Here is an 11,683-nt window from a genome sequence, read left to right on the forward strand (position 1 = left end):
TATTTTGTACCAGTTTTCTAACTCAACTTGGAGTTTTCTAATTTTATCTAGATTTTCGGCGAAATTTTCAGACTTATGTGGACCTTCAATCATATTATTCAGGGACTTAAATTTTTATGGATGTTTCCAAACACATATGAATTCCATTGAGATAAATCCGATGATAATAGGTTAAGCTTCGAGTAGATGTTCCTGTCCTGGGTAGTGCTGGAGTGATAATTCCAAGAGTTGGCAACCATCGAAGCCAAGGTAGGATGTGACAACCAAGATCTAATGCATCTAAATGACTTTTGAAATTTTTGTTTTTCTGGATTTGAATCAAGAAGGAGTGGCGTATGATCAGAACCAACTCTAGGAAGATGACTCACCTTTATGTCTGGAAAATTCTGCGTCCACTGAAAGGATGCTAAAGCTTTATCGATTCTTTCACATATATTGGCATCACCTTCTCTGTTATTAGACCATGTGAACGGCGCTCCTTCGTACCCCGCATCTTGAAGCCCCAAAGAATCTATTGTCCGAAGTATGGAAGATTTGGTATTTGAACTAGTTTTATTTCCACCTTGTTTTTCATATGGATCTAGAATAACATTTAAGTCGCCTATTAGTAACCAAGGTTTGTTGACCTGTTGAGAAATATTAGCTATATATGACCATTGTTCAAACTTATCTTCCGGATCAACTGCACCATAAACACAAGTGATTAGCACCTCAATTATTCCATTTTTTGTTTCAAAATGGCACACATTGAGGTGTGATGATATTAGATGCATTTCTATGTTGTTGTGTCATGCAATCGCCAACCCTTTTGCAATTCCCGCGGAAGGTACTATAAACCAATCAGCAAATTAGGATTTTTTCAGGAAAAGCTCCGTTCGAGACAACGGCGCTTTTGTCTCGACAAGGAAGATTATGTCTGGCTTATAAAAATGACTGAGGTGGTTGAAGTGATCCTGAGTAATTGGAGGTCCAATGAATTGGACGTTCCAAGAGAGAAGTTTCATAATACCACTAGAACAGGGATTTAAATCCACTAAAGAATAGCCAAGAGACCATGAACTTTAATAAAATCCAAGAGACTAGTAACTAACTTCAGAGAGATTATTGATGAGCTAAGAAACAAGACTGAAATATAAAAGTGTTAAAACAGAAGGCTTAGATACAACTTGACTTAAAAACAGAAGGCTTGGTAATAATTGAGAATAAAGTACTACCACTGATACGGTAAAAGAGATATTATCATTTTTATTTTATTTTATAGAAACGGTTCCATAAACAAGTAGAATTACTCTTAGCGATGACGATAGGAATGACGGTGAGTCCTTCGGGATAGCATGTTCGACGTCCGACAGTGCTACACGTCCCCAAAAATGTCCCCAACTATCATTTCCTGATAGGTGTCCATTTTATAGAATCGGACCACTATTTGTGTGACACATACTGGAGGATGTTATAGGGGGACATTTTTGGAGGCAAGAAGCATTTCGATATGTACGCCATGGGGTCGAACAAATAAATATTATATGTGAATGGGTGATTTTCGTGTTCTTCAAATTATACTGTCGGTTAAGATTTTTTAAACATTTTTTGAACTGGAAAATTCATTTGCATTTTAATCCCGCTTTCAAGAGTAACGTATTAATAAGAGTAATCTATTAATCATGGTAAGCGTAGAAGGTAAATAATTGGATAATGACTTTTGAAGAGTTATTATCTTTATTTTTTTAATTATAATACATAGACCAACATACCCAAAAGAAAAGAAAACAAACTAATTGTCGACTCTCGCAACACTCGTATCAGCTCTGCCAGCCAAATCATCGTTAAGAAACTTCTTAATTGCATAAAGAGGTATAACAACGAAGAGTTAGTAACACCGGTACAATCTAATGTTGGAAAGAAAATCTCTACTATGGAAAATAAATAACAATAGTAGCGGCTTTTGGCGCATTCAAAAATTGTCTTTAAAGTATTATTTGCTCACACTCATGTAAAGTTCGTTGGTGGATAAAATGCGAACCACTTCCAGGATATAATTAGCCTTTGTGAATCTGCAATTGCCAGCACTGGTAACTCATACCTGAATTTTTACAGATATATGAATCTATTTAATATTAATGTATATTGGTGGAGAAAGAATTGCAGGGATTTATGGAAAATAAAGAAGATTGCTAACTAATTATGTGCCTTAGATCAGCCATCGTGATTTGCTTAATTTGATACCGAACATACATGTTTAGTGTTGTCAGTGAAAATGCGGGGGTCTAACAACCACACCCAACAATTCGTTTGGCAATCTGTGAGGACTTACTCCAATATACTTTTTAGAGAATCAATTAGACAGTCAGACTCAATATAGAGTAAAGTATGTCGAAGAGTTTAATATCTCTAACTCTTAATTCAATCTGCGAGCCTGATTGAATATAAGAGGAGTAACTTGATCGAATATAAGAGGAGTAACTTGATCGGTAGCAAAGACCAATGTTCAAGTGTCAATCAATTTAAATCAACAACCAAAGGTTGGATATTCTAATTGATTGATCTTAATGCACAAACTGTGATATTTCAATTATATAACAAAATATAATGCGGAAAACAAATAACACAGATACCAGAATTTTGTTAACGCGGAAAACCGCAAATGCAGAAAAACCCCGGGACCTAGTCCAGTTTGAACACCACATTGTATTAAGCCGCTACAGACTCTAGCCTACTACCAATTAACTTCGGACTGGACTGTAGTTGAACCCTAATCAATCTCACACTGATTCAAGGTACAGTTGCGTTCCTTACGTCTCTGATCCCAGCAGGATACTACGCACTTGATTCCCTTAGTTGATCTCACCCACAACCAAGAGTTGCTACGACCCAAAGTCGAAGACTTGATAAACAAATTTGTCTCACACAAAAAAGTCTATAGATTGATAAATCTGTCTCCCACAGAAATGCCCAAGAGTTTTTGTTCCATCTTTTGATAAATCAAGGTGAACATGAACCAATTGATAACCCGGACTTATATTCCCGAAGAACAACTTAGTATTATCAATCACCTCACAATAATCTTAATCGACTAACGAAACAAGATATTCTGGAATCACAAACGATGAGACGAAGATGTTTTTGATTACTTTTATCTTGCTTATCGGAGATATTAATCTCGAGTCAATTATTTCAATTGTACTCAATACGATAGAATCGGGAAAGATCAGAACACGCAACTACAAAGAAAATAGTTGGGTCTGGCTTCATAATCCCAATGAAGTCTTTAAAGTCGTTAACCTATAGGGTCTCGAAGAAACCTAAGGTTAAATGAGAACCGAATCTAGTTATGCAACTAGTAACACACAGGAGGTGTGGGGATTAGGTTTCCCAGTTGCTAGAGTTCTCCTTATATAGTTTTCACATCAGGGTTTGCAATCCAAGTTACCTTGGTAACAAAGTATTCAATATTCACCGTTAGATGAAAAATCTGATTCAACCAAGCTAATATCTTTCAACCATTAGATCGAACTTAGCTTGTTACACACAAATGAAATGTACCGTCATTTAGGTTTATGTAACCGTACCCAAACGTGTACACCATGTTGGCTCACAAATAGTTAACCAAAGTTATCCATATGATTACTCTCATATCAACCTAATTCATCTTAACCATAACTAGTTCAAATGACTCAAATGAAACTAGTTAAAGAGCCGTTCAATTGCTATATTCTCATAGAAGTATACAAGAACACAATTGAAGCAAAATCGATTTGATTCACTCGAATCATTACATGAACATTATAGCCATGGTTTGCAAAGATTGCATTCATTATTTTATAAATGTTTAAGTTCATGTACAAAATCGATTTTAGAAAGTAACCAACTCAAGTATGCAAACGGGTACGCATACTTAATTAGCCGGACCGAGTTCGGTTACGCCAGTACGTGTACGGGTGCGCATACCAATTCACACTTCCAAACTCCAGCAGAAATTCACGGACGTGAGACTTCCGCCAGTATGCGTACGGGTACGCATACTTCCCCAGACATCCAACAACCGCCAGTACGTGTACGGGTACGCATACTATAGGTTCCCGGTTTTGGACTTATACACAAATGTGATAACACACTATGTTTATATCCAAACAAGGTTACATGATTCTAAGATCTTTATTTCAATCATTGAAACTTTCTTAGAGGATGACAATAGTCGTTTTCACACACTATCAGCATCAAACCAATTTTCAAGATATTGAAATAATCATAACGAAACATTCCAAGACTACACCAAATGATTGTATCACACAAACCATATAAGATGTTACTCGGAAATTTTCACATGATATAAGATGAACTTGGTCGAAGCGAAAGCTTGCCAACATATATTTCGAGAAATATGTAAGCGAGATAAACTCAGCTCGAAATCTAAAATGTGTATATAAAAAACTATATCGCAATACGACTTGTGTCTCAATATAGGAGATAGAGTACAAATAGACTTTCCAAGTGATAGATGAGTTTCATTCTCCACATACCTTTTGTCGATGAAGTTCCACAAGCTCCCCTTAGTAGTTCTTCGTCTTCAAATGATGAACGACGTGAAGTCTAAGCTCAACTACACAATCTATGTCCTAGTCCGAGACATCTATAAATAGGCTAGAAATCAAGACTTATAGTTTTGATCACTATCATTGACAAACATGCTTGAGATAGCAACGCATGCGAGTTCGACCGAGCAGTGCTCTAACAGTCCCCCCCCCCCCCCCCTTTGTCAATTTTAGTGACAAAACTATCAATACATATGGATTACAAAATAAATAAAAATTTGTAGCTTCTCATCCAAATGCTTGATCTCCTTGGCATCTTCAACACGACTCGAAATCTTCGTCACTTCCAAGTACTCCATGATTCTAAACGTGTTCAACTCAGCATTATAGTTGTTGAAGATCCGTAGCGATAACAATGAGAAAAAAATGCTCTCAATCATTGTTATACAATGTCATAATATTATTACACAACATTAAAGTTCAATTGTATCACAACTTTGACAATAATACTATGGTGATATCTATCACTCCCCCTTAGTCAATACTTCATCTCGACATGAAAACCACTCCCCCTTACATAATGATCCGTAAACCATATGTATTTGTAGTATGAAACTACACATTAATTCTCCCCCTTTTGTCAATATAAGCAAAGGTACGAAAACTAGTGGGATCCTCATGAAATTTTCATAGAGATACTTCATGACCAAAAGAGAATAACAACCAACTTATTTAGATGCAATCATAAAGCCGAAGCTAAATGCATTCATTAAGGAGTTTATAAAGATACAAGATAACCCCTATAATATTCCACAGCCGCACTCCCCACAAAGATTTGGCAATAAAGCACAAGTTCAAAAAGAACTCTCCCCCATAAAATGTCATTCCCGAAAGAACAACAAAGGCGACCTTGCTTTTACAAGAAAAGAAGGATTTCTTTGGACATAACCAAATCACATGAAAACATGGATTTGAATCCAAAAATCTCAATTGAATCAACCACAAACAATGATCAATTCAATTGGTCATGCTCAACATAAGAGAACTTACGCAGCAACACAGTATATGCACGAAAATGTGGATCGGAGATCGACTAATACTGCGGAATACACAAGGATTCATACTATTTTTCATCACTATTTGCACAATGACATATAATAGACTTAATCCTTGTAAATAAAATTTTTATCCTTTCTTTCATCAAAATAATGACATAAAAGGATTTAACTTTTGTTTGTCAAAAGTTCATCCTATCTTTTATCAATACTTTCATACCGACATAATAGAGATAACTTTTGAACAAGTATGGGACAGTCACAGGTTCACGGACGTAAACAACATATCCCATAATAATTTTCAATATAAAATCATAAAGATTAAAATTGCAAAAATCATCTTCCAAATAACTTAAAATTTAAATAAATAAATCTAAAAATATTCAAGATGAAAACGTTGGAAATAGCTATGTGTACTCACAATAATGGCTATTGCAAACCCTAGTAATCCTTCTAAAAACACAAGAAATAAATTCTCATAAGAAGTTTCCTAGATATTGAGACCTCTGAAGAATTCTTTATCGTCCCCGAACTCCTTGTCGTCAACAACCATAGGTACATAGGGTTCGTGAAGAAAGGAGTCAATTCCAACAAACTTTCTTGGCTGATGATGTAGAACCAGGGCCTTATGAATTTCGAGAGTTCTCATAACAAAAGCCTTTATTTGTTGAATCTCCTTCCTTGTTTCCTTCAACTCTTCAAGAACACCAGAAAACTTCTGAGAATTTGAAGGAACAACTCTTGGCTTCCTCACATTCCTTCTTTTTCTTTTCAAAGTTGGAGGTAACAAAGATTTCTATTTTTCCTTCATGATTGATGGATTAATAATCATATTAACATCTTTTCCACCAGAAGACATGATGCTTGGAGTATCCATACGTGTATGGGTTTGTGAGAGGAAATCCCAATTTAAGGTCAACAAGCAGTCTTAAGATAAAAAGAGTTTCAAATAAGGAAAAAGGAATATAGGGTTACGGAACCTTTAACCACACAAGTTCACGCATGCACAATTCACCACCCTAAAGAGAGTAGAATTGTCGAGAATAACCCTCTTTTATTGATTAAACAGGGAAGTCTCTTCCAATATCATTTAGATATGAAAGAATTCCAAATTTGCAAAACACAACAAAGCTAAGAAAATAACAAAATATTTTTCTTTTCCTAAAGCCTGAGGTGTGCACAATCTTGTCTCTTTTGATCAGGCACATGAGACAAGATGCACCAAAACAACACAATCATGTTGTGCTGTGGTGAACAACAATCTGCCCACCATAACCTTTTCGAAAGGAATTCATAGAACCCTGTCTATCAAATTTTTTAGACCATACTATTTTTTCTAGTGGTCTTGACTTATCTTTGGAAACTAACTTCTTTGAAGAGGATAAAATCTTACATACCTCAGCGGTTTTTTGAACAAGTTTGAGCTTGTTTGCTAGTCGATTTGCTCTTCATTGAAGTTTATTGACATATCTCATCTTGTGTTTGTACTTGAAACACTTTGAAAGTTCATGACCTTTGAGTGAACAATAAGAGCATGTCAACGGATAAGATGATTCAGACGCCCGAGATGTGCAAGCTGCTAGACACAGAGTGGACCCTGAAAAATCAGACAAAGAGTTTCCAACAGAAAAGGTCAATTTTTTCTTCCAGATTGGTTGAATCTTCTTCTGAAAGAATATCAAGATTGATGTATGTATTGCTACAATTATCAAAATCAATATCTTCACAAAGAAGTGCAATACTTGATTTTTCGTCTTCATTGGAATCATAGTGATCAAACATTTCATCAAGAGTTGCAACAAGACCTTTGTTCCCAGTGTATTTTCTACGGTTCAGACACTCATTTGCAAAATGACCAAAACCTTTACAGTTAAAGCGCTGTGGCATATCCTCGTCATCACCCTCGTCATCATCCCTGTTTTAGGAGGAATGCAATTGTGAGGTTTAACTGATGATCTGGGTTTGTCTCTGGAGAACTGTTTACTTCTCTTCAATAGAAGATCTCTAAACTGTCTTGTGATCAAAGAGACTTTTTTTTTCTTAATCATGAATATTATTACTAAACAGATTTCAATTTACAGATACAGAAATCCAAGGCCCAGGCGAAACAAAAATAGAAACTGAGCCCATAACATAAGACAAATTACAAAAATACAGAGAAAACAGCCAAGGCCTGCAACTAAAAACAACATAACAAAACAAATTTATTCATCTAAAATATAAAGCATCTTCATTCTCCAGGTCCCCTAGCCATGTAGGCTTTTCTTCATAGTACTGCACCTGCCCCCTGCTGAGTAATACACCTCTCTTTGCCACTGTGTCAGCTGAGAAATTTACCTCTCTATAAGAGTCCCTAAACGATATTGCAGGAATACACATCTTAATCCATCTGTTCACAACTATCCAAGGAACCTTGTTGTTCATGAAATCCAGCATTACAGCTTTTGAATCCAAACTAAAGCATACATCTACCAATTGTTTTGTGATAGCCCACTCACCAGCAACTATCAATGCCATGACTTCTGATAAGTATTTTGTTGCAATCCCTAATCCACCTGAAGCTGCTCCCATGTAATCTCTATATTGATTTCTTGCAATAAATCCAATTCCTTCTAGACCTGGAGTTACTTTGGAGGCACCATCACAGCATATTAAAATTTGATTCTGAGTAGGGTATTTTAAAAATAATTGTTTAACCCCGGTATCATGTACTTGAATCCATGTAACTCCAAAGAATAACAGAATATGCAAATCATACATTGTCCCTCATCTTTTATCTTTCATTCTAAAACTGTCTTCTTTTGCACATCTTGTAATTCTCACTTTAAGCTTTTCCACTGATGGAGTTGCATCTTCATAAATAACTGAGTTTCTTGTAAACCACAACTCAACCATTATATTGAAAGCACATATAAACCATGCCTCCTTGATTGCAGGGCTTTTTCCTTTAGCAAAAGATAAAATTTCATCAAATTTTATGAGACAGGGACAATGAAATATACCACACAGCCAATGCAATACTGCTTCACTGAATTCAAAATGCCATAACATATGTTCTATTGTATCATGATCTTTACCACATAAATAACATTTAGATACCGTGGAGAAACCTTTTTTCCTTACTGTTAGAGCACTGCTCGGTCGAACTCGCATGCGTTGCTATCTCAAGCATGTTTGTCAATGTTAGTGATCAAAACTATAAGTCTTGATTTCTAGTCTACTGTATCTAATTCTCGGACTAGGATAGAAAGTGTAATTGAGCTCAAGAACTCCATGGTGATCATCATACAAGACGAAGAACTACTCGAGGAACTGGTGGAACTTCATCGACTAAAAGGTATGTGGAGACTTGAACTTATCTATCACTCAAAAGTATATTTACTCTATCTCCTATATTGAGACAAAAATCGTTTTGCTATATAGACTTTAATTATACACATTTGCTATTTCGAACCGAGTTTATCTCGCCTATCTATTTCTCGAAATATGTGTTGGTAATCTTTCGCTTTGGCCAAGTTCATCTTTACCTAGTGACGAAAGTCATGATATGCTTCAATCACTTAAAAATGGCTTTGACGAAAAATAGTTTGTGAATAACAACTATAAAACGTCCTCTAAGAATGTTTCAATGATTGAAATGAGAGTTTAGATTATATAACCAATGTTGGATATAAACATTGTGTGGTAACACATATATGTATAAGTCCTTATCCTTGAATCAAAGTCCGCGTACTTTGTTGATCAGGAAAACCAGAACAAGAGATGTGAACTCAGTACGCGAACCCAGTCCGCGAACTGGCGGAGGTTCTCATCCCGAGAAAATCTGCTGGAGTTTGTGAACTCCTTCCGGGAACTTAAGTCCGTGAACTAAGTCTGCGTACTTGAGTTTTTTATATCTAAAGACGAATATTTGTGAACTTATATTTATATTAACTTAGGAAAGCAGTTTGCAAACCGTGGCTATAAATTTCATGAATCGATTCGAGTGAATCAAATCGTTTTTGTTTCGATTGTTTCTTGTATACTTCTATAAGATCTAAGCAATTGAACAACTCTCTAACTAGTTCATTTGAGTCATTTGAACTAGTTATGGTGAAGAAGAATATGGTTGATATGAAAGTGCTCATATGGATAACCATTTGGTTAACTACTGTTGAACCAACAAATGTATAAGTTTAGGTACGATTACACAAACCTAAAACGTGCATTTCATTTGAGTGTAACAAGCTAAGTTTTCGATCTAACGGTTGAAAGATATTAGCTTGAATCTAATCAGGTTTTCATCTAACGGTGAATATTGAATGCTTTGTTACCAAGCTAACATTGATTGCAAACCCTGATTTGAAAGACTATATAAGGGAGAACTCTAGCAACTGGGAAACCTAATCCCCACACCTCATGTGTGATACTAGTTGTATAAGCTAGAGTCAATTCTCCTTTAACCTTAGGTTTCTTCGAGACCATGTAGGTTAACGACTTGAAGACTTCATTGGGATTGTGAAGCCAGACCGATACTACTTTCTTACAGTTGTGTGATATGATATTGCTGATTCTATCATGTTGGGTACAATCATAACGATTGGCTTGAGATTGATATTTCCGATAGGCAAGATATAAAATTAATCACAAACATATTCGTCTCATCGTTTGTGATTCCACAATATCTTCTTTCGTCGTGTCGATTAAGATTATGGTGAGTTGATTGATAATTCTAGGATGTTCTTCGGGAATATAAGTCTGAGTTATCAATTGGTTCATGTTCACCTTGATTTATCAAAAGACGGAACAAAACTTGTAGGTATTTCTGTGGGAGACAGATTTATCTATTACTGTAGACTTTTTTGTGTGATACTGATTTGTTTATTAAAGTCTTCGACTTTGGGTCGTAACAACTCTTAGTTGTGGGTGAGATCAGCTAAGGGAATCAAGTGCGTAGTATCCTGCTGGGATCAGAGACCTAAGGAGCATAAATGTGCCTTGGATCAGTGTGAGATTGATTGGGGTTCAACTACAGTCCAGACCGAAGTTAGTTTGTAGTAGGCTAGTGTCTATAGCGGCTTAATACAGTGTGTGTTCAATCTAGACTAGGTCCCGGGGTTTTTCTACATTTGCGGTTTCCTCGTTAACAAAACTTCTGGTGTCTGTGTTATTTCTTTTCCACATTATATTTTGTTATATAATTGAAATATCACAGGTTGTGCGTAAAGATAAATCAATTAGAATATCCAACCTTTGGTTGTTGGTTTAAATTGATTAACACTTGGATATTGGTCTTTGGTACCGTCAATGTTTATCTCTCTAGTATTTGATAAAGACTCGCAGATTTCTATTTGCTTCAAATCGAGAGATTGAGATATTATTAACTCTTTGATATACTTTTATCTAGATTGAGTCTGACTGTTTAGTTGATTATCTAGAAAGTATATTGGAGTTAGTCCATACAGATTGCTAATCGAAATATTGGGTGTGGTTGTTAGACCCCCGCTTTTTCAATTGGTATCAGAGCAGGCAAACACGTTTAAAGACCTAATAAGTCTGTGTTTGTAGCGATCTGACTATATGGACAGTGAAGTCTCTAGAAACACTGCACCAGGATTAAAAACCAATCGTAGAAGAAGTTCTGATGAACTGGTTATTCTCCAGAAAAAGTTGGATGAACAAATCCGGATCAACTCTGATCTTGTTGCAGAAATTGCAGTATTTAAGGATTTGAAATTTATCAAAATTCCTTTGATGAATCCGAATAACTCCAGATATTCTTCTGTGAAGAACAGTCGTAAGTCAGATGATAAACAACGTTCATAGGTTGTGAAAACTGATATGACTCAGAACTGCTCAGATGAGCTTAAAGGTGTTGTCTCATGCTTGTTTTGTGATTCCTCCAATCACTTTCAACATACTTGTATGTCCTTCCAAAAGAGACTGAAAGTTGCAAGTAATCTTCATAAGAAAACTGTACAACTGGCTGCTTGTATAAAAGGATGTACAAAACTAACAAGAAATCCTAAACATGAAAGTACTGATAGTGTGGGAGACTTTGCTTTAAAATCAACATCACCCTTTCAATGGCTTCTTGACAGCGGATGCAACAGACATATG

General features: G+C 35.8%; 1 protein-coding gene across 1 annotated transcript; it reads right to left on the reverse strand.

Annotated features, from left to right (window-relative positions):
* Window positions 1–7,792: 7,792 nt before the first annotated feature.
* On the reverse strand, window positions 7,793–8,344 carry LOC113279155. Its single transcript, XM_026527860.1, has one exon. It carries the CDS (start codon window positions 8,342–8,344, stop codon window positions 7,793–7,795), a length of 552 nt encoding a protein of 183 aa, XP_026383645.1.
* Window positions 8,345–11,683: the final 3,339 nt, after the last annotated feature.

This window comes from Papaver somniferum, chromosome 5, assembly GCF_003573695.1.
Source record: "Papaver somniferum cultivar HN1 chromosome 5, ASM357369v1, whole genome shotgun sequence".
NCBI lineage: Eukaryota > Viridiplantae > Streptophyta > Magnoliopsida > Ranunculales > Papaveraceae > Papaver > Papaver somniferum.

Excerpts from the sequence above, each read along its gene's own strand:
- LOC113279155 (XM_026527860.1), bottom strand. The coding sequence starts at position 8,344 with ATGTATGATTTGCATATTCTGTTATTCTTTGGAGTTACATGGATTCAA.